Raw genomic sequence first — 25,564 nt, 5'->3', positions numbered from 1 at the left:
TTCTGTCAGGGCACTTCAGTTCTGCTGTTCTTTAGCGCTCCCGTTTGTGAGCAAAAGCAGCCCCTCAGCAGGGCTCTCAGGGCGAGGGCACAGACTGGCACAGGCTGTGCTAGGGCTGAACCCTGCTGAAGTGCAGCCCTGCTAATTGCAGCTTGCTTTTTCTGGGGCATGAGAGGGTAGGTAGCTGTGAAGGAGAGGAGGGAACCAGAAAGTCAGAAGGCAGCGGAGAAGAAAACAAGATGGTTTAGCGATAGGCAAGCAGTGAAGGCAATGTAGGGATCTGCTGGGGAGGCGGCGAGTGGGCCGGTGAAGTGCTCAGCAGGCTGAGCTCAGAGTCCCCAGCTGCGTCTCGCCACGGGAGATCACAAGCCTGGCACGGTCTTGGCTCGCTGCACCGGCACTGGCTTTTGGCACTGCTGAGGTGGAGCCGCCGCTGGCTCTGAACACTGACTGCCTTGGCGTGCGTCTGGTACCTGGAGGTTCTTAGCTTGTGTGGAGGGGCAAAAGAGAAGCTCAATTGGAAGATTTAGAGTACACGTGTGTGTACGGTCTATACATCCATATATACACACAGAGATGCTCTTGGTCCATTCTTTATTCTGCTTAGGCCTGTGTGCTTCATCACTCAAGTCCAGCCAGCAGCAGACAGCCTCGTTCTCTCCTGGGTGCTTGCTCTGCAGTTCTAGTGAATCTTGCCCTGGTCTTTCTCATAGTAGAGGGGCGAGTGGCATGCTGGACACCACCAGCTCCTCAAGCTGTGAAGACCCTTCTGACCTTTTCCTTTGTCCTCTACAGACTCCATCTTAGGGAGGCATTGACAGTTCAGGGGATAAGCGGTTCTCGCATGTGTCAGGTCACGCATTTTCCCCTAGGACACCTCGCCAGCTCAGCAGAATGCCAGCCCTGGGTTCTCTTTGTGCTACCAGAGAATTAAGAGGCAATATTCACCCTGTCCCTTTTGGAAGGTCTCTTGGAAGTTTTTTAGGAGAGACTCAGGTTTGTTGGGTCATTCTTACCCCTTCCTAAGGAGTAGTGTTGTTTTTAACTGTACTCCTGCCTGTAGGATGTTCCCACTCTAGTGCTGGCCCACAGTGAGCCCAGTGCCACGTGCCAAGGACAGAGGAGTAGTGGATACCCAGGCAGGGATGCTGGTCACTGTCCCTCTGCTGTGGTTGTTTTGAGTTTGCACTTTTACGAATCGATTGAGCCGGAGTCTTTTGAGGAATATACATAAAGCGCTTTGGGGTGTTGGGGCTTGCTGTTTGCAGCCAGAAAATAAGAAAACCTGATAGATCCAGTGGTTTTAGTGACCATCACCCCACCAAGGTTATCTGCCACCCCATGGCAGATAACCCAGGTTTCTGTTGCACAATGAGGTTCAGCCCACTGGGGCTGTGATGCTGCCTGCTGCATCCCTGCCCCCTTCTCCAGGGGAAGGAGAGCCCTTTGTCAGCTAGAGAGGGACTTAGTGTAATAAATCGGATTTGCCGGCAAACAAGCACCTTAACCACTGAGCTGTGGGTCTGGATACTTGCACTTCACCTGAAGGTTCCCTGGGGGGGAGAAGGCAGTTTGGTACATGACCATTGGCTCTGCACCTGCCTGGCATCCTCAAAACATCCTTAAGCCATGTCCTAGGGAAAATAAGACCCAAATATCTGCTCCCGCTCTCATTGCTTTCTCTGAGTGCACACAGTGAGACCAGGAACCAGGAGGGCCGAGCGTTGCCCCCACAGATGTGAACAAACCCTGGGGGGAAACTTCCCTCCACCTCGCCCCTCCGGCCCCCTGCCCCGCTCCCCACCCTTGAGTACGGGTACCTCAGAACATGCACAGTTTGAATTTTCACTGACAATTAGTTTAATTATTGTCAGTGAAAAGAATTGTAATTATCTGTAAATATGTAGTTAACAAATTGACCTAGTTTCTGTATTTTTTAAGTTTTTGTACTAAAATTTATAGATACAGTATGTGCCAGCTAGCAAAAAGCTACTGTAATTGCCAGTCGTAGTTCAGCATGCACCTAATCCCTGAGACTTGTCCAGTGATGCTGTAAAAGGAATTTGTGCTTAAATATTGCGAGCTGGGGAGGCCAATGGCTGCTTGCCCAGGGCTTTCAGCCTCCAGCTGGGTTTTCCCTGATGGCTGTGTGGGATCTCCTTCCCTTGGGCATCGTGTGCCACACGGAGGGCAGTGCAAGGGACAGAGCGGTGGCTTCGAGCTTGCTCTGGAGCTGAACTCAACAGGAGCCAAGTTCAGGTTCTTTGCTGCAGTTTAATACTGGCTTGTGACTATGTTTTTCAATCTCTCTAGAAATGATCTGTTCTTCCCCTTCCAACTGCTTTTGTCTTAAACCCGAGTTCATCTAAATCTACTGGAGGAAAAAAAAAAAAAACAACAACAAAACAAAAAGACTTTGATTTGAGATCGTTGCCTGCTTTTAGTGCCAGGATCACACATTTCTATGGCAACTCTGAGCTCAGCGAGTGCAGAAATCAGTGCAGGGTTGTTGACAAGCTGAAGTCGGCGGCCGCTGCCTCTGCACGGCTCCGGCAGAGCCCGAATGTGGCTGGTGGCAGCTGCCAAGGGCGAGTTTGGGGGTACACTGTGGTGGCTTGTGGGCTCCTGGTGTCCCCACCCCTCTGCAGCTGGCTTGCCCTGCAAGACCTGCTGCTGGGTGAGGGGTGGGCTCCTAGGAATGGTCAGGATCTGTGCTCTGTGTCCTGTGGCAGAGGCAAGCCTGTGAGTCAATAGCTGTGCTGAGCACCCCGGGAAGCTGCAAGCAGAGGAGTTGGGGCGCTGGTGAGGCTGTGCTCTCCGGGTCTGCTTGTCCTGAAGGTTGTAGGGAATGGGAGCTGGTAAGGGTTCAAGGATCAGAGAAGGAGAGGCAGACGTGCGTGTACGGGTTTGGCTTTTGGCAAGCAAACCACCCGCTTCCTTTCTTCAGCTTTTCTTCCCTCCTAACCCCCCGCAGCTCTTCCCCCTGCTTGCTTGGAACAGGAACTTTTTTTTTTTTTTTTTTTTTTTTTTTTACCTGCCTAGAAACAGCTAAAAGATGGGGGAGCAGCCCTGATGTAAATAATTAACGTTGCAAAGTGAAGTGTGTATAACATAAAAGGCTACAGCCCTTTGGTGACTTGTAAATGCTTTGAGAAGGTTGTGCTAAGACGTGGAGGGGCCAAGCGACCTGCCCGGCCCCGCAGCCATCGCTGCCCCACCGCCACCGCGGGGCCGGGGGTGGGACGGGATGGGGGGACACCCCAGGCCCCTCGCCCTGGGACCCCCCCTCCCCCCCTCGGTGTAGTGGATGGGAGGGTAGCGTAACGTGTGTAATATGGATAGGAGAAGCTGTGTGAGGTGTGTATAGTGTATATTTTTTAAAAATAGCTTGCTTGTGTTGTGAAGATTTTAAAGACAAACTTGAGAATTCTAGCCTAACTATTAACACAAGTTTAACATCAGTTACCCCACTGGGTTCAGAGCCTCTTGAATGTATATTCCTTTTTGTAACCTAAATGACCTATTCTTCTACCAGTCAGCCAGACATCCTATTTATATTTTTAATTTTATATATTACTTTCCATTTGTTTTCATTATTTCCAGCATGTTTCTGGGTTTGGGTTTTTTGTTTGTTTGGGGGGGGGTTGTTTCTTTTTGCACAAGAATTGTGTGAAGTCAAGGAAATGTTAACTCAAACCTGGTATTTTCCAACCTGTTTTCCCCTCCCCTTCCTCTCCTCCACCCCTGTTGTGTTTTTTTTTTTCTTTCTTCCGCCAACAGTTTGGGATTTTTCTGGGCTGGGATGCAGCGGGTGGGAGGAGGGGATGGCTCTTTTCCATTTGCAGCTTTTGTGCAAATGCCAGGTCTTTTTGCCAGTCAACTAAAAAAATGCTTCACTCGCTGGTTGCTTTAAAAAGGAAAAAAAAAAAAAAAAAAACTAAATAAAAAAAATGTAACCTTATCAGTGCGATGTAGACCCTGGCGGGAGGAGGGGAAGTGCACACCTGTAGCCACACACTTCTGACTTTGGCTGCAGAACAAAAGCAAACCTTTGCTGGTGAGGAGGTGACCACAGGGCAGCTGCTGCCCGAGCCCGTGGAGGGTTTGCTGGGCACAAAGCTCCGTGTGCAGCCGGGCTCGGGAGCGCCACGCCTTGGGCTCGCTCTTCCCTCTCGCGACCGCCGGCTGTGTGCACGAACCCAAGAGCTGCCTGCTGATGACAGCAAAGCTGTTGCTGCTTTTCCTCTCCTCCTCCTCCTCCTCTTCCTCCTCCTCCTCGTCCTCCTCTCCCCCTCCCCAGGGAGGTCCAGCTCCCCAACAAGAGCTCGCCCAGCGCCCGGCCCCAGCGCCATGGCCGTTTGCTCTAGGGCGTCATCCAGGTATGGCCAAGTGTGCCACAGAGCATTAGATAGAAAAAAACACACACATATCTGCTGTTTTACTATGAACACTGGTCTGAGGTTTCCAGGCTCAGCACCACGGTGATGGGCCACGAAGGATTTAACCAGGGGAATTAAACTCCTTCTTGCTTCCGTGTCTGGTAGCACCAGCTGGTATGAGTGAATCTACAGGTGTGCGTTTTCCTTCTTGTAGAAAATGCCACGAGCACTAACTGGTAAGGCTTAATGTACAGTATATTGTCAGTATTCTGGTATTCTTCTGGTTCAACATACATTATAGCTCATATATAACCTGTATTAATTGTATAGATTGTGCATTTAAAGCTGTTACCAAGTTGTCAGAAAATAAGAGAAGAGAAAAAAAAAATAAGGTCATATGTAATATTTTGTTTGTAAGTATCCTTTGTATCATAGCAAAGGAAATGTTAAAAAAAAATCAACTGTAATAAAGTAATTTTAGTACACGGAGTGTCTGCCTGCCTTTGTGAGACCCTGCCCCAGGGGGGCTATCGAGTGTAGGACCTCTGCCAGGTGAACACGGGGGGCTCCACCGGGGGACCCCAACACCTGCGGGGCCGCGGCAGCCCCTTCCTCCTCTCCTCCGTCCGCAGGAACTCGCCCATGGCCCTGAAATACTCCAGCACGGCCTCGTGGGCCCAGCAGCGCCCCGTTCCCCGCCGGGGGAAGCCGCAGTGCCCCCCGAGCGGGCTGAGCAGCAGGAAGAAGAAGGGGCTGCTGCGGAAGAGCTCCCGGGGCAGGCTGCGGGCCGGGGCTCCGCGCACGGGGTCATCGGCGCTGCACAGGCACAGCACCGGCACCGCCGCCTCGTCCGCGTCCCGCAGCGGCTCGTTGCGCTCCCAGTAGCTCTCCCAGCTGGTGGGGCGGCTCCGAGTCCGGCAGAAGAGGGTTTCCTCCAGCTCCCGCAGCGAGCGGCTGCCCAGGAGCCTGTCCATGTCCACCACCTCGGCCAGGGCACCCGTGTACCTGCGGGGAGGGGGCGGCCGCCGTGGGCTTGGGGGTGCAGGGGTGCCACCGGGGGCTGGGGGCTACAGAGGATGTTGGCAGGGGCTGGGACATGCTGCCGGGAGGATGGAGGGTCATAGATAGGGATGCCATTTGGAGCTGGGGGCTACAGGGATGCTGCCACCAGCTTGTGTGCTCGACAGTCCTGACCCTGCACGCAGGGAATGGGGGTGACCTCGACTGCCTCAAGCCCAGAGTGGCTTAGGAGGCCCATCCCAGCCCCTTGCCAGGGATCCTGGCGGGTCCCCACGGCTCAGCCCGGGTGCCATGACAACGGGAGACAGCCGGCACTCCCGTTTCGTTACCGTGACAGCAGCATTTGCAGTGGGAACCGGGAAAGAGGGAGGGGGGAGACTTTCTGCTGCCCACTGCCCAAAAACCCCATCCCTGCAGTAAGCGCTGTACCTTGTACCACCCATCTGGGGTTTGTTGCAGCTTCACCTGTCACCTGTTTGCCCCTATGTTTTGGGGTTCACCTGCATTTTTTGCCCCCCATTTGCCCACCTGCAGAGTGCCTTAGCCCCCACAAGTTCTTCAGCACCCGGGGAAGTGTCCACTTTGCTCGGGGCCTGGGCCCAGGACAGTTTGTCTCCTGTCTCAGCCAGAACTTGGTCCACTCGAGCCTGGCAGTGTTGGGCAATAGGGAACCCAAACCCCTTGGGGTGGGATGGAATGGCAGCAGTCACAGCCCCCTACCCAGCTGTGGGTTGGCATCATAGTCCCCCCCCAGGGCAAACGGAAGGGTCAGGTGCTGGGGACAATAGGCAGTGAGTGAGGGGCCAGCCCCACACACCCCTCAGGGTCCAAAACCAGGCAGGGGCTTCAGGGCTTCACCAACTCCTCCCAGGAGGGTGACAGATCTCCCAGCTCAGGAACCCCAAGATGTAGCTGCAGCCCCAGCCAGGCTGGGAACACATGTGGTGGCCCAGTTGGCCCCATGGCAGCCGGCTCCAGGCTGGTGTTCATTAACCAACATGTTTTGCTGCCCTCAGCACCTCTGCCCCTGCACTGGGGCTCCCGGTGTCAGCAGCCGCACCGACCCCATGCACACCCCCAGAGATGACCGAGGGGTTCCCGGACTACCCCCGTCCACCTCCCCAAGCCCAAGGGACTGCACTGACCTGCTCAATCCCTGCTTGAGGTGGAGGAGCAGCGGCCACTCGTAAAGCCAGGGCATCCCAGCCTCAAACCAGTCCCGGCCACGGAAGATGGGAGAGAGGCAGGCGGCGGCGACCAGGCGGCTGGAGGAGCCGCTCTCGCCCAGGTAGGCGAGCAGCAGCCCCGAGCCCGAGCCCTCGCTGACGGCCAGCAGAGAGGCAGAGGGGTGCCGGCACCGCAGGTAGGTGACAGCCTCCCGCAGGTCCCCGGGATCCCCGAAGGGCTGGAGCCGGGGGGTGGTCAGGGGACAGCCGTTGTGGCCCCGGCGGTTGAAGATGACGGGGATGAAGCCCCGCTCCAGCGCCCGCAGCCCCAGCTGCAGCAGCCCCGCCGTCACCTTCCCGGCAGCGTTGGGGATGAGCAGCAGCACCGGGCTGGAAACGCTCCCCCCACCACCCGCAGCCCCCCACGGCCCCACCAGCCAGTCCAGGGCCACCAGCCCAGCGTCGGGCAGCTGCAGGAGCTCACGGGCCACCACCGGCTCCGGCTCAGGTGGCTGCAGGAGCTGCCACAGCATCTGGAGCTGGGGCCAGCGCGGCCACGGCCAGCGTCCCCCCCGCAGTGCTGCCGAGCGCCCCAAGCTCCTCACCAGGTGCTGGGCCAGAGCCGAGGGCTTGCACAGCAGCCGGCACTGCCCTGAGCCCTCCTCGGCCATGAAGGGGATCCCCTCCTCCTCCTTCTCCTCCTCCTCCTCCTCCTCTCCCACGTCTCCAGGCACCTCCAGCCTCTCTGGCCAAAGGCACCAAGCCAGGAGGCCCAGCCCCATGAGCACGGCTGCTGCGGCCACCAAACCCTCCGGGGACAGCATGGAGGCGGCAGCAGTCCCAGCCGGCAGCCCCGGGTCCGCAGAGCGATGGCGGGGCCGCGCTGGGAAAGCCCAGCCCCGGGGCTGGGCAAACAGCAGGGCTGTGCCGGGGATGGCGTGAGCAGCCGCCAGCAGGGCCAAGGGGACTGGGTGAAACGGGAGGGACACGTGGCCAAGCCCTGCCCGGAGCCGGAGGGGTTGAATCCCCGCAGCCACCGACCCTCCACGGGCGCAGGAGCCGGGGGCCGGGCGCCCGTGCAATGCTCACACCTTTATTGATACAAATGTACAAGGACACATCTTACAGTGGGGAGTGCGACCCCGGCACGGGGCGCGACACCCGGGGAGGGGTTCAGGACGCCCGGGGGAGGGGGGGCGCCCCAGTCCAGTGTAATGCCGTGGGTGGTCTCGGGGCCACCCAGAGAGGGGTTTTGTGGGGGGTGGGGGTACAAGGCCACCGCCGCCACGGACAGCTACAGAGCCTATGTACAGGATAAGTTAGGCGCGTGCCACGGGGGCGCGGGGGGCTGTACAGGGGGACGCAGGCACCTACCCCGCAGGCTGAGCACCAGCTCCTTGATGGCGCGGGGGGCACGAGGAACCCCGCACCCCGGCTCCCCAAAAAAGGCCACTTGCAGCCACGCTCGCCCCAGGTGGAGGGAAGGGGGACACGGAGAGTGCGGGGGCCTGGGGACACGGGGGGGACACGAGCTGGAGCTCACTGCTTCTTCTCACGAGTGGTGATGGTGACCAGCTGCTTGGCGGCCTTGGCAATGTCGTAGGCACACTGGATGACCTGCTGGGTCAGGAGCTGGTAGTCCACGGTGGCGCCGGGCTCGGGGGGCACGGTCTTGCGGCACTCGCTCTGCAGCCGGTAGGCGCTGGTGTTGAGCAGCCGCAGCGAGCTCCGCACCGTCTCCAGGGCTGGTTTCTGTGGCAGAGCACAGGACCAGAGTCAGAACCTGTGCTCAGGGGGCTGACAGTGCCTGGTGGGGACCACACCCATGCCAGGGACACACTATTCCTCCTACCTTAGGGAAGAGTGATGCCATCTCTGTCACAGCTGAGTGGATCTTCTCTGAGCAGGGCACGAAGCTGGGGGCAAGTAGAAAGGGTGAGCAACAGCGGCTCCTGACCATGGAGGGTGACAAGGCATGGCCCCATCCTTGGTCTGGGTGTCCAGAAGGACCCTGAGGCTGTGCCCCAGTCCTACCTGTCATGTTTGGACTCTTGTGCTGCCCGCAGCAGCTCCTGGATGTTCTTGGTGACCTGTTCAGTTTTGAGGATGACATCCTCCGTGCTGGGCAGGCCAGGGTCCAGCTCCCCGTCCAGCGGGTCCAGCTCATGGGGGAAATCCTCATCCTTGCTCAGGTCCATAAACCGCTTGCCATCCATGCTGCAGGACCAACCAGCCGTCCTGAGTCAGTATCAGACCCCCATGCCTGTGTCCCCACGTACCCTGGTGCAGCCCCCAGCCCCATCACTCACCTGACCAGAACCTCACCGCCCTGTGTGTTGTCGTAGTCGCTGTCAGTGCCGCTGCCGTGCCGGTCCAGCTTGCTCTGGAGGGGAGAGGAGCAGTGTCAAGCCCTCCCCAGCCCCATCCCCACACAGGGTTGGGAGTCTCCCCACCCCAAGAGTTGCTCCCCCTCCCTGATACGTCACCATGTGTCGGGCACCATCAGGCGGGCAGGAGAGCAGCGGGGAGGATGGAGGGAAGGGCACCGAGGAGGCAGATGGACCTTTCCGGATCTGGAGGGGGAAAAGAGGGGAAGCCCGTGCTGAACAAGGTACAAAAGGGTGTGGAGCCGACCCCGGTGACGTGCAGGGGAGGACGAGCACAGGGGACACCGCCACCCTGCATGCAGGAACATCACGGAGCTGCCATCCCTTGGGGAGGTCCCCGGCCTGACCCAGGGGGGTGCAGGGCGGTGGGGGACAGGACATCCCAAAGGCCACATCCTGGGCAGGCGACAGCCACCACGTCCCATGCAGGAGCCGCCCCCGCTGCGGCCCCCTTACCCGGTACACGCTGGCCGGGATGTGCATGGAGTACAGAGCCTCGTCCTCCACCTCCTGGCGACACACGAAAGGTTACGGCCCCGCGGGGACAGGACCCAGCACCCCGTGGCGCTGAGGGGACAGCTGCACCCCAAAACCCTCCCACACCCAGCCCAGCACACTCACGCCGGGGCTGAAGGGCTGGAGCCGCGTCACCAGCTCCTCCACCGGCTGCCCGAAGGGTTTCAGCGCCGAGCCCGGCTCGTACATGGAGAAGGCCTGGCGGTCCCGGCGGTGTGGGGGGGGCCGTGCCCGGGGGGTGCCCGTGCTCCGGCCGCTCGCTGGGGGCCGGGGTGGGATGTGCAGGACCAGTCTGCTGCCGGATCTGCGTGTTCTCTGCCTGCAGCTTGTGGATCTGCAGTCAGGAGAAGGGGGAAGGCATCAGTGAGGAGTGGGGGTACACTGAGGAGGGGATTCCCACTGGCCCCACACACACCTCACGCTGCAGCCGGCGCAGCTCATCGCTCAGGCTGTTGTTCACCTTCATCAGCTGCTGCACCTTGGCCTCAGAGGCAGCCAGAGCCTTCTTCACCTCCAGGTACTCCTGCAGCGTGATGGGGCCATCTGACAGGTCGGAGGAGTCCATGCTCTGCAGGGAGAGGAGCTCAGCACTAGGATCCCAGAGCTGGGGGTCTGGCTGGGGGTCCAGGCCAGGCCCAGGCTCACCCTGGCGCGGTTGTTGCGGGAGGCGTTGCGCAGCAGCTCCTGGTCCGTGTCCTCGTCTGAGGCGACGCTGTCGTAGTCGTGCTGGTCGTCCAGGTCACTCTGGCTCCGCAGCGAGTAGTCGAGGGCGTCTGGGGGAGGGCAGGGTGAGTGCTGAGCACTGGGCAGGGGGAGTGCTCAGCCCCACCTCGCTGCCCTCCGTGCCTCACCCGTGGGGCTGAGCAGACTCTTCCCTTGCTGCCGGCGCTTGGCTTCCCCAAGGATGTCGATCAGCAAGGTGGCAAACTCCCTGGCGTTGAACCTGGCCAGTTTCTGCCGGCCCTGGAGGAAGGAGGGGGAAAAAGGGGATGAGCAGGGTCTGGGTGCAAACGGGGGTGGTGTGGACCAGAGGGGGCCTCACCTGGTTGCGCGTGGCTGAGTACTCGGGGTTGACAGGAAGGAAGGGGACGGCGCTGCGCTCGGTCACCAGCGTGCTGTGGTTCTGTGTTGTCAGCCAGACTGCAGGAAGGCACCTGGTGTCAGAGCTGGGGGGCACAGGGCCCGGACCCCCCCAGACAAGCAGGCTGCAGGGCCCGGAGCCGGCAGGACGCAGGCGCGGGCGCAGGGCCAGCCCGCTGTGGCTGGGAGCGGAGCCTGGCCAGGCTGACGGGAATCGCTTCCCCCAGCCACCCAGCAGGGCTGGGGACCCCCCATAACCCCCTAACAGGAACCCCCCATGCTCTTCACCTTTGCAAGCACCAGCTCAGCACCCCCCAGCCGGTGAGAAGATTGTTTGACACGTCTGTTGGCATCCGTCCCACCACAGAAACGGGACAGCCCCCACCGTGCCACCCCCCAGACCGGGGCACCACCGCAGGCTGAGCCCCCATCCCTGGGGGATCCCGGCACCCACCTCCGGCAGCACCCCAGCCCTGGCACCCAGCGGCGGCCCCTCGCGCTGAGCAAACCTTCCCGGCCGGAGGAATGAAGAAGGAGGGGCCTGCGGTCCCGGCGGACGCATCCAGATCGGGGGGAGCGCAGGGCTCAGCCGCGGCCCCGCCGGCTGCTCCTCCCCGCGCCGAGCCCGCCCGCCCCGGCCCCGGGGGGCTGCACCCCGCACCCGCCGCTCACCCGCGTCGTTCTCCCGCCGGTCCACCTCGTCGTACACGTCCATGGCCAGCTCCTCGAAGAGGCGGTTGCTGAGCTGCAGCAGTGCAGGGCACAGTGTCAGGCAGGATGAGAGGAGTGGGAGGGACCCCCCCAGCCCTGTCTTGGCCCCCACTCACCGCCTGCAGCTTCTTCTTGGCTGCCTTGGCCAGTTCAGAGAGGTCCAGGCTGGGGGGTAGGGGGAGGGGGGGGGAACAAAAAGTGGGGGTTATTCCTGGCCTGTTCACACCAGAACGCTCCCTGGCTGCACCCCACCAAGACAGGGACCCCCCCCTCAGGCACTGGGGGCTTCACCAAGCAGGGTTGGTGGGCAGGCACAGGGGGATGAGGTGGCAGGGGGTGAGCGGGACCTCCCTCCCCGAGTGCCCCCCAGGTGCTGGGCTGGGCCGAGCGGCCAGGGCTGCTGGGGGGGCCCATGCCAGCAGCATGGGGGGCCCCCGGAGCCGAGCGCCGAGCGGACAATACCTCTGTGCCATGCACTTTGGGCGCACCCTGCGCTCCGGAGAAGGCAGCGGAGGGAAGAACAGGATAAAGGCGGATGTTAAACGCGCGGACACGCCGACCCCCCACCCCCCAGGGATGCTCCAGTGACCAGGGTCCCCCCCTCAGCCCAGCGGGGACGCCGGGGGGGACATGGGACAGGGCAGCGGGGCCACGGGCACCAGGCACTCTCACCTGTCAGCCATCTGCGGGATGATGTAGTGCCCATTCTTGTGGTCTGCATAAAGACAGGGGTGGTGAGCAGGGCCACGTGGTCCCTCCAGTCAGGGACCCTCCCTTCCCTCACCCCAGGACCACCTCACTCACCCGGCTTCCTGCCGCAGAGGTAGAAGGCCAGCCGGTCGGTCAGCTCATACTGGCACTCCACCAGCCGCTCCGCCAGCTCGTGCTGGGCTGCCTGCCTGTGGGAGGGCCGGCAGGGGTGATGCCCACGCTAGGTGGGGGTGCAGGCAGGGGTGAGCCCCTTCCCTGCCCTCACCTGGCATAGTCAATGGGGGTCCGGCCGTTCACATCGGGCGCACCAGGGTCAGCACCGTAGACCACGAGCAGCTCTGCCTGCAGGATCTGCCCGGCCTTGGCGGCCACGTGCAGTGGTGTGGTGCCCTTCTCCTGTGGGCATGGGCAGCCTCAGCCCTGCAGCCTGCATGTGGTATGGGGCTCCAGGAACCCGTGGGCCCCATACCACCTCTGGGGTCCCCGAGCCCCACCAGAGCTCACCGGGTGGAAGAAGTTGGCCTGGGCACCCAGCGAGAGCAGGCGCAGGCAGGTCTCCAGGTTGCCTGTCCGCACGCTCGAGTGCAATTGCTGCAGAGGAGAGAGCTGGTAACGGGGGGATCTGTCCACACTGCCACAGGGGGGTCCCTGAGCCCCCACCCCACCTTGCTGAGGTCCTTGGCAGTGACGCCGTCGTCATCCCGGCAGGGCAGCTTGTGGACGAAGGCCAGCATCTGGTACTTGGCACGGATGAACTCAGACTTGGTGGGGCTGGGGGTGGGCAGAGGGTTTTGGTGTGAGGAGGGGGCTCCCAGCCAGTGCTGATCCCCCCCCCCACAGCCCAGGGGACACTTACTGCACTTTGTCCTGGGGGTTTGCCTTCCGGCGCCCGCTCTGCACCTGCGCTGGATCCAGCAGCGAGTGCTCCCAGATGGAGTTGGCGCCATTGCTCGCCAAGGTGTGCACCATCTGCAGGGGACAGCAGGACCCAGTGGGCACGGGGGGGTCCCAGTGGCCATCTCCCCACATTCCAGTGTCCCCAGCACGCACCTGGAGCAGCGTGGCGGGCCAGGGGCTGTGGCGCAGGTGCTTGACGATGGAGATGTGGCGGCCCAGGCTGCGGTGCACGCTGCAGCACTCGTCGCAGATGAGCACCCCGCGGTTGATGGACGCCCAGCCGGGGTCTGCGAGCAGCGTGGGGGTGTCAGTGGGTGTCCCCTCCCCATGCAGTCCCCTCCTCATGCCTCCATCCAGCAGGGGGGATGCGTTGCCACAGCAACCATTTCCCAGGAGATGGAGAGGGGCTCAGCCCATCACCAGGGGAAACCCATGGGTTTCCCATAGCAACCGCCAGACAAAAGGGGGCCAGGGTTTGGCCCCCCACCACCAAGAGGACAGCTGGTGGCAGGGATGATGCCAGCAGACTGTGATCAGGGGCACCCTGGCTCACTGCGAGGTCACTCAGCCCCAGAGCCGCCGGCTGGGTGTTTGGGGGGTCCCGTGTGGGGCACTGTGCCCCGCTATGGGTGGGCACCCCCAGTCCATGGGCTCCTACGTAGGGTGGCCACCAGTTCTGCAGCCTCAGCACCCCCGTGCAGCCAGCCCACAGGACACCCTGCTCCAGGGCAGGTGCCACGGCCCCCCACGCTGCCGTGCCCCTGCAGCCCCACGCTGGCCCCGGCCTGCCCTGCCGGACTGGAGCCCTTTGTGTCCCCGCCGGGAACAAAGGGCCGTTTGAGCCGCCGCGCTGGCCCCGCGCTGGCACCAGCCCCAGCACCCGCGGGGGAACCGCTCCCGGCCAGCAGCTCCCCACGCCTGCACCCCAAAAACAGCTCCTGGAGACCGGGGGGTCTGGCGCCGTGGTGCGGGCATTGAGCTGCAGCTGTTCACAGCAGCATGAGGACAGGATTTGAGGACTCCCGCTGGGTCACAGCCTCCCCCCGTCCCGGGAAACGCAGGCAGGCACGGGGTGATGATGCTGAATCGTTCCGGTGTCCCCTCTGCTGGGCACGACGCGGGAGTCCCACCCCCTCCCCTTGTTTCTGTAGGTCCTACACAAACATCACACTGTCCCACGGCGGGGGAAGCCCCAAGCCGGGGGATACATGGCCTGGCGGGGGGTGGTCCTACTGTCCCGATGGTCCTGAGGGGGGACAGTGGCCCCACGACCTCACAGAGGGAGGAAGGCAGGCAGGCAGCCAAGCCTCCCCCACTTCCTTCCTTCCCGCAGGATCACCGACCCCTCCTCACGCACCCCCCAGAGGACCCCGTTTTGGGGGGCACGGCATCCTGCCATGCTGCAGTGCCCCGGGGTGGGGTGGGGTGGCCGGGGGGAGCGGTGGCTCCCCCAGCCTGGCAGCCCCGCGCACGCAGATGGCAGCGCCTTGGCAGCCGGTGCGGCGGCATCTGTGCCTTCGCACTCGCTGCCCACGGCCACCGCCGGGAACAGGACGCTCCGTGCGGGGGGAGCCGGCCCGCGGGCCCCCGACCGGGGGGATCCAGAGTATCCCCGGGGCAGCAGCCCCTCCCGCCCTCGGACAGCTGGGATGTAGTGGGATGCGGGTGGGCACTGCAGCAGCTCGGGGAGTGCTTGCACAGGGACACCCCAAACCCTGGGAGGATCCTGGAGCTCCCTGCACCTCAATCCCTGCATCGGGATGTGGGCTGACACCGGGACCCCCCAGCAGTCGACCCCACACTGCTGATGGCAGGGCTGGGGCCAGCTGGCATCCGTGCATGGGGCCAAGGGAGGCCGGGCAGAGGGACCAGGGCACCCCACGGGCACTCCCCATGCAGGGCCAGGCAGCGCATCCCCGGCAGCGACAGCGGGTGCTCCCAGCGCGCTAGGAAACGGCCTCTGGACTTTATAACTCATTTCCTCCCATGGCTGCCAGGCGATAAGAGATTGGAAGAAACTGGTTTCCATTTCCCTCGGTCGCAGCAGGGAGCCCCGGCACCGCCCCGGGAACCCCTGGCCCCCCGCTCGCCCGCGGGCACGGGGGATGCCTGGAGGCAGGGCAGCCTTTCGCCCACGCGTGCCGACAGCTCTCCTGGCAGGATCCGGCCATTGGCACGTGGCCGGAATAATTTCGGCACAGCCTTGGCCCGCGGGCAGCTTTCCGGGGCCGGCTCGGAGACCCGTTCATTCATTGCCGTGGGGCCACCTGCACCGGCTACGGGCAGGTTTGGGGTCCGGCCCTATCGTGGGCAGGGTTTGGGGGGGCCAAACCCACCGTGACGCCCACGGGAGCGTGCCCGGCGTGGGGGCTGCGGGCAGCGGCACCGCCGGGGATGGGAATGGTCTTGCCCGGGCTCGGCTCTGGCTTGCAGCGCCCGGCTCACCCGACCGGCACCGCCAAGCCCGGATCCGGCTGGGGTGGGTGCTGGCTGTGGGGTGCAGAAGGGTGTCCCTCATCATCCTGCCATTTACAGGGTCACCAGCGCTGCTGGCACGGACCGGCGCGTCCCCAGGCTGTGGCAGCAGCCCCCGCGCCGGGGTGAGAAAGCGGCGGGTGGTGCAGGGGGGCGGCGGGGGCATGCGGGGTGCGCTGGAGAGGCACGGAGGAGGGCATGCGGGGGGATCGGGGTCGTGCCTGGAGTGTATTGGGGTATTCCAGGAGGCTAAAAGGGGGTGCACCGCGGGGGTCATGAGTTTCATCAAGGCGTTTCACTGGGGGCACATCAGAGGGCTCCTGGGGGGCAGACGGGGGACTGAGTGGGACTCCCTTGGATGTGCAGAGTGGGGTGCAGAAAAGAATAACCAAGGTGATCCTGGGGGCACTCGCGCAGAGCAAAGGGGTCTCGATGTGGGGTGTAAAAGGAGAAGCAAAAGGGGTCACGGGGAACAAACACCGGGGCGTCGGGGGTGCGGGGGACGCACCGGGGGGTGCCGTGGGGGGCAGAGGGGGCTCCCGGCGGCGCGGAGAGCGCGCAGGGCAGGCTCCGGAGACGCGCAGGAGGCGCGGGGGGGCTGGCGGGGCCGTGCCGGTGCCGATGCGGGGGGGCCCTTACCTGGGGCGCTGCAGTCGGCGCACACCTCTGCCCGCGGCGCCTTCCGGGACATCCTCAGCGGCGAGGCGGGCCCGGGCCCGGGCCTCTGCGCCAGCGTGGGGCGGCGGCGGCGCCCCCGGGCCCGCCGGGGGAGCGGCGGCGGGGAAGGGGGGGGGGGCCCGGGCGGCGGGGCGGGGGCGGCGGGGCCCGGGGCGGCGGGGCCGGGGGCTGCCGGCTGCTCCCAGCGCCCGGCGGCTCCGCAGGAAGCGGCGCAGGCCCGGCCCCGGCGGAGGAGGGGCCGCACCGCCCCGCCCCGCCACCGGCAGCGCTGCCGCGGCCGCCCCGCACCGGCACCGGCGCCGCCCCGCACTCGCAGCCGCACCCGAACCCGCAGCCGCGCCGGCACCGCCCCGCACCGGGACACGCACCGGGACACGCACCGGGACACGCACCGGAACCGCCCCCGCCCCGCGCACCGACCCGGACCCGCGCACAGAATTCGCACGGGCACCGGCGCCGCTCCGCAGCCGCACCGGCGCCGCCCCCGACCCGCAGCCGCACCTGCAAACGCCCCCCGGGCAGCCCGGTCCCGCTCCCGGGCACCTCACCTGCTGCTGGGCATCAACCCTGCCCTTGCTCTGCTCCTGATCCCGGGCATCCCCTACTCCTGACCCCAGTGCCCTCCTCGGTGCACGCCCGGTCCCATTTTCAGCCCGGAGCACTGTTCTGGTGCCGCTCCCAGCCCTTGTCCTGTTTATCCTGGAGGGGTGGCACGGCTCCCATTCCTATTCCGGGTCCTGTGTAACTCAGTCCCAGCCCAGGGCAGCCCCAGATTGCTTCAGTCCTGCTCTGGGCACTTGTTCTGGATCCAGCCACAGTCCTGGGGCACCCCCACCCCTCTTCCCAGTGCCACCTTTGACCCCACTCCCGGGCACACCCCTTCTGCAGGATACTGGGTTGGGCCACACACCCCTTAGGGTGCTAAACCGGGGATTTTAGGGGTGGGTGGGGGATTGGAAACTATTTGGGGTCTGCTCCCTCCTGAGACCCTTTAAGCACTTGGACCAGAGGGGACACCCCACAGATATCTGGGGGGGGGGGGGGGGGCAGACCCCAGCGGGAGGCAGGGCAGTGGGACCATCGTGTCCCCCAGCACCGTGGGGCAGGCGGGGTGACCTCACCGCGCTGCCGAGGAGATGGCCCATGACGTCATGGGGCAGGGGGATGGGGGATGCTGTGTGGGGACAGGGGCGGGGGGATGCGACCACCGCCACCGCCGCAGCTGAGCAGGGAATGCGCCCCCACCACGGGCGGGTGCGGAGCAGCGGGGTGCGGGGCCGGGAGCGCGGCGCCGGCAGAGCCGGGGCGGCCGCAGAGGCCCAGCCTTGCATTGTTCTCGGGCGGCAGCCGGAAAACGCGACGCCCGCCCGGGAGAGACGCAGGCGGAAAAGGAAACGGGGCAGGGGGCCCGTGCCTGGTGCTGCGGGGGCAGCAGGAGTAGGGGGCCCTCCCCCACGGCCCCCACCTGATCCCCACCTGCCGCCTTCACCCCTGCCCCACCATTCGCTGGGCCCGCTGCCCCAATGGGGGAGCGGAGGTCAGCTGGGCGGGGGAACATCAGCCTGGGAAAGGGGGGGATTTGGGGAGGATGCTGATTTCCAATGGGGTGCCCCTTTTGCAGGCACCCTCCCCGCGGGATCAGAGGCCGCGGTGATGGGCTGAGCGGTGCGGGAGGGGGGCGAAGAAAGAGGAGAGTGAAGATGAGGAAGAAGAAGAAGAGGGGGGCGATGCCGGGCAGGGCAACTACAAGTCCCATGAGGCCGGGCGGTGCGGGGGGGGCCGGGGAAGCACCGGGCGGGAGGTGGCGGCCCGCCCCGCCCCGCGCCCCCCCGCCCCGCGCCGCCCCGCGCCGCGCCCGCCGCGCCGCTCCAGCATGCACGGAGGATGCTCGCGTCTTGCTCGGGCAGGAAGGGGCCGGAGGGCAGGTACCCGCTGCACTACCTCGTCTGGCACAACCGCGCCCGTGACCTGGACCGGGAGCTCAGCGCCAAGCAGGTGGGGCGGCTCGGGGGAACACTCCCGGCACGGCACGGCCCGGCCCGGCTCCTCTCGGCTCGGGCTGATGCAATGCTCGGGGCCGGGGTGAGGATGAGGATGGAGATGAAGGGGATGATAAGGATGGGGTCGTTCTCTGCGCTGGCGGGGGGTGTGGTGTGTGTCCCCACCTGCACCCCGGGACTGTCCCTGCTGCCCCCGGCGCTGCCGCGGAGCGCTGGGTACCACCCGCGGGTCCGCTGCATCCTCCGGCACACGCATCCCTCCGCACGTGTCCCCAGCTCCCTGCTAGGCCTCTGCAGACCCCCGGCCCACACCCCACTTCTCAGGGTATTGCCGCCCCCCTGGGGGTGCAGCCTTCAGCTCCCCACTCTCAGGCTGAGCCCCTCCGGGGGCGGGGGGACAAGGGCCCTGATGCTGCCGGGGTGCAGCCCCCAGCCTCACAAAGGTTCTCAGGGTGAGGGACCCACTTTGTGCCTCAGCCTAGGAATCTCCCAGCAGCCCGGTGATGGAACGGGGTGTGGGTGCTTCCCCGGCGGGTTCCCAGCCTCCCTCTCCCCCGTGGCGTTGCAATTCAGGTAATTAAAACCCAACCCCGAAGACGCAGAAAACCGCAGGCACTGGAGGGAGGCTGGTGGGGAGCTGTGCTGAGCATCCTCAGTCTGTCGGCCCGGGTCCCCAGACCCCAAGGCACTGAGGGCCGTGCTGGGTGGACCCTGGTGATGCATGGAGCGGGGGTCATTGTGCCGCGAAGCTCCCGCCGGGATGCAGGCGATGGCTCCCGCCACACCCGTCTCCATTGTAGGGTCCAGCTGGAGGCTGCGCCAGCATCGCCCCGCTGTCCCACCCCATGGCCCGTGTTTTTATTTTCGTTCTGATTTGGGGTCAGTTTTCCCAGGAGCCCAGCGCGGCAGAGATCAAAGCTGGGCTCGGCAGACGCGGGGAGGTGGAGGGGCTGCGGGGGGGCCTGACCCGCTCACTGCAGAGAGGCTCCAACCCTCCAGCCTGGGAAACAGAGGGGCTCTGCTCTGGCCCCCGGTGACGTTTGGTGTGTGAGAGCAAAGCCAGCCGTGTGTGCACCCCAGGGGTGCAGGAGGGGGGGCCCTTGGTGCTGCAGGCCAGACTCTGGGACAGGTGGGGGCTTGGGGGAAGGAGGTGAGGGCCAGCCCAGACTCCCTGCTCTGTCCAGGGCATCCAGGGACACAGCTCAGCCCTTATCCCTGCCAGATCATCCTCCAGGTAAGGGGTTGGGGCTGGTGCTGTGTGAAATGATGGAGGCCAGGTGCCCCCCTGCTCAGGGCTCTGCCCTCCCTCTGCCTTGGTGACCCCCACAGGGCAGTGGCTCCCATGTGCTGCCCCTCCCGAGTGCAGGTGTTTGGGACTGGGAAGCGCTGGGGCAGCTGAGAGCATTCATTGCTCCTCTCCATGTCCTCATAAGGGCTCTGTGTCTGTCACCCCCAAATTGTCACCATGAGCTCCTATCCACACCTGCCTCCACAAAGGAGCAAGGGTCGGTGGGTTCCCCTTCACAGGGGCATCACGAGGATGTGGCAGGCAGTGACATGGAGCCCGCTGTGCCAGGACACCCTCACTGCAGCCTGCCCCCTCAGGCGTGACAGGGACCCGGGGCTGCACAGGGACAGCAGTGCCTGGCACCATCTTCCCCTGCTGGCTCACGTCCCCTGTTGCTACCCAGGAGCAGGAGCTGGGGTTCTCCAACCCAGGGACAACCCCAGTGGAGGGACGTGCTGTGCCACGTGCCAGGCTGGCACAGGAGGAGCGACTGAGCTGCGGTTCTGCACTGCACCGCTGCCACCCCAAAGCCACCCCTATCCATGTCCCTGTCCCCATCCCCGGTGGGTGTCACAGCCCCAGGATGGGCAGCACCTGGAGGTCTGTGCTGTGGTCCCCAAGTCGGAGCCAACCCAACACCAGGGCTCAGGACTGAGCTCTTGTTGGCAAAATCTGGGTCATGCCGTGTCCCCTGGGGTGGCTCCAGCACAATTGTCACCACACTGGGGACCCTCAGCTAGGGCAGGGCTGCAGCTGGGGAGCCCCACTGAGCATGCAGCTCCTGCCCCCAGCTGGGGGGTGATTGCCTTAATTAGAGTCGTTTCATTAGTGCAATTAAGAAGCAGCAGTCGCCTGGAGAGCATTGGAGCAGTACATTGACTCCCAGGGAACTGGGGGGCTGTTTTGCTCTGGTGCTGTGGGCAGACTGGGGGGGGTCCCTCTACCTGGTGAGTTGCTGAGGATGGGGGGCATGGGAATACCCACAGCTTGGGCAGGGATGGGAATGTCCCTGGGGCAGCAGGAATGCCGGACATGAGCAAGCAGGGATGTGCTGCAGGTGAGACTCTGGGCACCAGGCAGCCCATGTCCACCTCTGCCCACACCCAGACACCTCTGACTGCCCTGTCCCAGCTGGCACCTTTGGGTTCTGCACCCCAGGTTTGTCCTCCTGAGGGTGGCCTCCCCAAAACCAATTATTTGGGGACTGCCTCACTACCTCCTGCCCTGGCAGCATTTGAGTGCCCCTCTCTGGGCACAAGGCTTCTACCCCATCTGGGTGCTGGTGGCACAGAGGGTGCTCCCCCTTCCCTGAACCGTGTCCCCAGCTGGGCACGGGTGTGACGCCGCTTCCCACACGGGGAGCAGAGCCCGTGGGTGCCGGGGGTGCCACCGCGCCAGGGATTCCTCAGGGCTGGCAGGGTGCCAGGCTCCGGGTTTGGCACAAACAGCGGCAGCCCCAGCGAGGAGGGCTCCCCAGGGCCCCGGGGATGCTCGGAGCAGGCGCTCGGCTCCCGCAGCCGCCCGCCCCCGGCTCAGGCAGGGGAACACGTGCGCCCAGCCCTGGCACAGGGGGGCTGCTGGCAGCTGCTGCCTGGCAACTGGGCACAGCCCCCCCCAAATCCCAGAGGTGGGGGCTTTTCTGGAGCTTGCAGCTGCATTGAGATATGCAGAGCTCTGTGCATTGTGCCAGGGGTGTCTGTGCTCCCCCACTGCCATGCTGTGCCCCTGCTCTGTGGCTGCCTGGTGGGTGCAGCCCAGCCTGGCTGTGATGAGGTCTGCTGGATGCTGGCTTCCACCACCATGCTCTCCATGGGCCTGGGAGTGGCTGCAGAGAGAGACTTTTGAGGTGCCTCTCTTTGAGGAGGTCAGGGATGGGAATGCTCTCCCAAATACTGTCAAATGTTGGCTGCTTTCTGTGTCTGGGAGCTGCACATCTGTGGGAGAGCACTGGAGAGCAAGGTCTGGCCACCCCAGTGATCTCAGAGCCTCATTCCTTCCTGGCAGGCCGATATTGAGCAGCTGGACCCCCGAGGACGCACTCCCCTGCACCTGGCCACCACGCTGGGCCACCTCGAGTGTGCCAGGGTGCTGCTGAAGCATGGCGCTGACGTGGGCAAGGAGAACCGCAGCGGGTGGACAGGTGAGCAGGTGGCTGCTGCCCTCCTTCCCCCTGCAAGCTGCCCTGGCACAGGCATGGAGATGGGTGTGGTGTGGACATGGACACGGGCATGGCACAGGCGTGATGGTCTCACCCTGGTGCTGCAGCTCCCCAAGGCGCTGCTCGTGGTGCTCCGTGCCTGTGGCTCCTGTGCAGTGCCCAGCTCTGCAGTGCCATGTGTGCCACGCTGTGCCACGGCCCTGGACACTGCCCCTTTGCCCCACAGTCCTGCAGGAGGCTGTGAGCACCCGTGACCTGGAGCTGGTGCAGCTGGTGCTGCGCTACCGTGACTACCAGAGAGCCATCAAGCGCCTGGCGGGGATCCCTGTCCTGCTGGAGAAGCTGCGCAAGGTGCGCCCCTCGCAGGGGCTGGGGGGACTGGCTGTGCCCACGGGGATCCCCTGACCCCTCTGTGCTCTCCACAGGCCCAGGACTTCTACGTGGAGATGAAGTGGGAGTTCACCAGCTGGGGTGAGCTCGGGGCACAGCCTGCCTGGGGGGGAGCAGGAATTGCCCAGCAGAGTATCCCAGCATCCATCCCCAGGTCAGGGGTCTCCTTTCCCCTTGCCCCCCAACACCCCAAGCTTGCAGGCTCCCATCCCACCAAGGCACCCCGTTCCCCAGGCGTGTCCCCCACCCAGCTCAGTGCTGGTAGCCCCCTCAGGGATGCAGGTGGCCCCATCCCCGGCTGGGCTATTGGCATCTCTCCCCAGTGCCCTTGGTGTCTAAGATCTGCCCCAGCGACACCTACAAGGTGTGGAAGAGTGGCCAGAACCTGCGGGTGGACACCACACTGCTGGGCTTTGACCACATGACCTGGCAGCGGGGCAACCGCAGCTTTGTCTTCCGGGGACAAGGTGAGGTGACACTGGCACGTCCCCTCACTGGGGAGTGGTGCTGGGTGACACGGTGGGTTGTCCTGACCCCATTCCCTGCAGACAGCAGTGCGGTGGTGATGGAGATTGACCATGACAGGCGGGTGGTCTACTCAGAGACGCTGGCCCTGGCTGGCCATGACCAGGAGGTGCTGCTGGCTGCTGTGCAGCCCACCGAGGAGCAGGTGATGGGGCGGCTGACGGCCCCCGTTGTCACCACCCAGCTCGACACCAAGAACATCGCCTTCGAGAGGTGGGCTGGGTGGCACCGAGCCCACCCCCGCGGGTGCTGGCACCCCGGGCTGTCCAAGCCAGCTCATGGTGACGTGTCACCCCAGGAACAAATCCGGGATCCTGGGCTGGAGGAGCGAGAAGACGGAAATGGTGAATGGGTATGAGGCCAAGGTGAGGGGCAGGGAGTTGAGCTGCCCAGGGGGTGGGGTGGGTTGCAGCTCTGAGGTGCCCACCTCTGCCATTCCCCCTCCTTGGCCAGGTCTATGGCGCTTCCAACGTGGAGCTGATAACACGGACACGGACCGAGCACCTCTCAGACCAGCACAAGGGCAAGAGCAAAGGTGGAGCCAGCACGGGCTGAGTGGGCAGGGCTCCCCCGGCTCTGCCTCACCCCCTCCTCTCCCACAGGCTGTAAGACCCCCTTGCAATCCTTCCTGGGCATTGCTGAGCAGCACGTGGGGCCCAACAATGGGGTGAGTGTCTCAGGGGCCGGAGGGGGTGGCCCTGCAGTCAGACCTCCCCTCTCACCCCGCGGGGCCGTCCCCCCTGCAGACGCTGATCACGCAGACCCTGAGCCACGCCAACCCCACCGCCATCACCCCGGAGGAGTACTTCAACCCCAACTTCGAGCTGGGCAACCGGGACATGGGCCGGCCCATGGAGCTCACCACCAAAACACAGAAGTGAGAGGGGGAGGAGCCGACAGGGCCTCCCTGCGTCCCCACCTGCAGTGCTACAGAGCTCGGGGTGGGGACAGGTGCGGGTCCCCAGCCCAACGCCTGTCCCTGGCAGGTTCAAGGCGAAGCTGTGGCTGTGTGAGGACCACCCGCTGTCCCTCTGCGAGCAGGTTGCCCCCATCATCGACCTCATGGCAATAAGCAACGCGCTCTTCGCCAAACTGCGGGACTTCATCACCCTGCGCCTCCCGCCCGGCTTCCCCGTCAAGATTGGTATGGACTGGGCTCTGCTGCTGACCTGGCTGGCACAGCCAGCTTCCCTCCTCGCTTGTTTTTTCCCCTTTTCCTGCAGAAATCCCCATCTTCCATATCCTCAACGCCCGAATAACCTTCGGGAACCTCAATGGGTGTGATGAGCCCGTCAGCTCCCTGCGGCACAGCCCCAGCAGCGAGGCACCCTCACCCAGCAGCGACTCCTCCAGCGTCAGCAGCTCCAGCTCCCTCAGTATGTGGGGGGGTGGTGAGGTGGGAAGGGGTCCCAGTGGGGTCAGGGGTCACAGCAGGGTAAGGGACACACGTCTGGCAGGGTGGAGGAGGAGGGGAACCCACAGGTGCCCATCCAGGCCAGCTCTGGTCTCCCCACAGCCTCGTGCCGAGCGTGTGAGATGGACCCGGCGCTGTTCGAGGTGCCCCGGGGCTACAGCGTGGTGGGCACCCACCAGGATGCCCTGAGGGAGGATGAGGATGATCTGCTGCAGTTTGCCATCCAACAGAGCCTGCTGGAAGCAGGCAGCGAGTATGACCAGGTGGGCACTGCCACCCCCATCACGATGCCCCCTGGGATCCTCACTCACCCCACCTCTCCCCATCCCTGCATCCCACGGTGGCGGGTCAGCGTTTATGCTGGGGGCGCTGTTTTTTGGTGTGCCACACTCCGAGCACCCCTCTGTCACCGGCCACAGGTGACCATTTGGGAAGCACTGACCAACAGCAAGCCGGGCACCCACCCCATGTCGCACGAGGGCCGCCGGGGAGACAGGTTGGTAAGGTCTGGGCAGCCCCCCTGGGGGGAGAGCGGGTGTGGGCTCCGGACCCACGGGGACCCCACTGAGGCCCTGCTGCCCCCCAGGACTCCCCAGCACACGGCGGCCCCGCGTCCCCCCGTGGGCCCGGCGCCGGGGGGTGGCCGGGGGCCCGGGGCGCTGTTCCCCAGCTACGCCGAGCAGCTGCGCCTGGCCATGGCGCTGTCGGCGCGGGAGCAGGAGGAAGCGGAGCGCCGGACGCGCCAGGAGGAGGAGGATCTGCAGCGCATCCTGCAGCTCTCGCTGACGGACAAGTGACCCCGCAGCCCCGCTGAGCCCCTCGCCCGCCCCAGTGGGGATGGGGACCGTGTCTGGGGGCACAGAGGGGGAGCGGTGTGCGGGGAGCCGGTGCAAGAACTGCGGAGGGCAAATGGGGAAGGGGGGAGCAGGATCTGGCCCTTGGAGAACATCCCCAGAGCTGGGGCAGCATTGGGGTGAGGTGGGGGCACCCCACAGGGTTGGGGTGGGTGCTAACCCTGCACCTGGGCTTGCAGGGACCAGGGAAGGCAACTCAAGGGGTTGTACCCCTTCTGCAGGACAGCCCTACTCCCCCATGGGGTGCTGCTCAGCCCCTCACCCCAGGAAGGCGGTGGGGGGCACATCCTGCCCCGGATGGGTGGGCTGCCGGTGGTGTGGGGTCCCGGGGTGCCTCCAGAGCCAGGGGGCTCTGCCCAGCTCCCTCTTTCCCCCTGCCCAGGCGCTACCAAGTGCACTTACCCGGGAGCTGCTCTGCCTGCCAACAGGGGTGGGGGCTCAGCCCTATTGTACCCCACAGCCAGCGAGGGGCTGCACAGCCGCCCCCCGTGGCACGGGGACTGCTGGAGCAGCTGAAGGGGTGCCTGTGAAGGGCGGCCCGGTGTCACCCCCCCTTACCCCTGCTCGCACCCCTCCACCCCGCTCGGATGCCCCCCCTTGGCAGCGCTGCACCCTCTCATGGCGGGCACTGACCCCGAGAGAAACCTTACGTCAAATGGTGCTAACCCCGGCCCCCTGCCCCGGCTGCTCCCCCTTTGCACACAGGGGGCCGGGGGCTGCGGGGTGGGGGGGGCTGGGCTCGCTCCCTTGGGACTTTTCATAGCTGGTGCCCCTCCCTCCACCCACCCGTGCACCCCACAGCAACATCTGGGCCAGGGCCGGGGGAGCCCGAGCAGCTCCAACCGCGGCCAACACCAATAAATGCTCTTTAATGTTTGTCTCTCTCGGCCTCCCTCTGCCTGTGCCGGGGACTCG

The 25,564-nt window shown here is 64.5% G+C and overlaps 3 protein-coding genes across 4 annotated transcripts; 1 reads left to right on the top strand and 2 right to left on the bottom strand.

Annotated features, from left to right (window-relative positions):
• Positions 1-4,767: 4,767 nt before the first annotated feature.
• On the bottom strand, positions 4,768-7,529 carry ABHD15 (abhydrolase domain containing 15). The gene is made up of 2 exons (XM_079325423.1): positions 6,545-7,529; positions 4,768-5,384 (listed from the first exon to the last, which is right to left on the bottom strand). The coding sequence occupies exons 1-2, from the start codon at positions 7,387-7,389 to the stop codon at positions 4,907-4,909; spliced, it is 1,323 nt and encodes a 440-aa protein (XP_079181549.1). The 5' UTR covers positions 7,390-7,529; the 3' UTR covers positions 4,768-4,906.
• Positions 7,530-7,642: 113 nt separating this feature from the next.
• Positions 7,643-16,155, bottom strand: GIT1 (GIT ArfGAP 1). Its single transcript, XM_079325414.1, is given in 23 exon segments — positions 7,643-8,317; positions 8,418-8,481; positions 8,600-8,782; positions 8,875-8,948; positions 9,052-9,138; positions 9,409-9,462; positions 9,574-9,691; positions 9,693-9,802; positions 9,884-10,036; positions 10,114-10,241; positions 10,320-10,431; positions 10,511-10,608; positions 11,221-11,293; positions 11,376-11,424; positions 11,722-11,748; positions 11,932-11,974; positions 12,064-12,158; positions 12,236-12,366; positions 12,475-12,561; positions 12,636-12,741; positions 12,827-12,939; positions 13,021-13,154; positions 15,982-16,155. Coding segments are annotated over 23 exon segments (2,304 nt in total). The 5' UTR covers positions 16,034-16,155; the 3' UTR covers positions 7,643-8,104.
• Positions 16,156-17,217: 1,062 nt separating this feature from the next.
• ANKRD13B (ankyrin repeat domain 13B) lies at positions 17,218-25,526 on the top strand. 2 transcript variants are annotated; one of them, XM_079325415.1, is made up of 15 exons: positions 17,218-18,015; positions 21,313-21,448; positions 21,693-21,817; positions 21,892-21,937; positions 22,180-22,323; positions 22,405-22,594; positions 22,680-22,746; positions 22,835-22,916; positions 22,984-23,048; positions 23,128-23,258; positions 23,368-23,525; positions 23,605-23,757; positions 23,898-24,058; positions 24,215-24,295; positions 24,382-25,488. In XM_079325415.1, the coding sequence occupies exons 1-15, from the start codon at positions 17,905-17,907 to the stop codon at positions 24,607-24,609; spliced, it is 1,878 nt and encodes a 625-aa protein (XP_079181541.1). In that variant the 5' UTR covers positions 17,218-17,904; the 3' UTR covers positions 24,610-25,488. The 2 variants fall into 2 exon arrangements, with proteins under 2 accessions (XP_079181541.1, XP_079181542.1); XM_079325416.1 differs by having other exon boundaries at positions 17,220-18,015; positions 24,215-24,291; positions 24,382-25,526.
• Positions 25,527-25,564: the final 38 nt, after the last annotated feature.

The sequence above is a fragment of the Erithacus rubecula genome (genome assembly GCF_903797595.1).
Source record: "Erithacus rubecula genome assembly, chromosome: 22".
NCBI classification, from domain to species: Eukaryota; Metazoa; Chordata; class Aves; order Passeriformes; family Muscicapidae; genus Erithacus; species Erithacus rubecula.
Note: the sequence above shows the minus strand (reverse complement) of the source record. Positions and strands in the feature narration are given on the sequence as shown.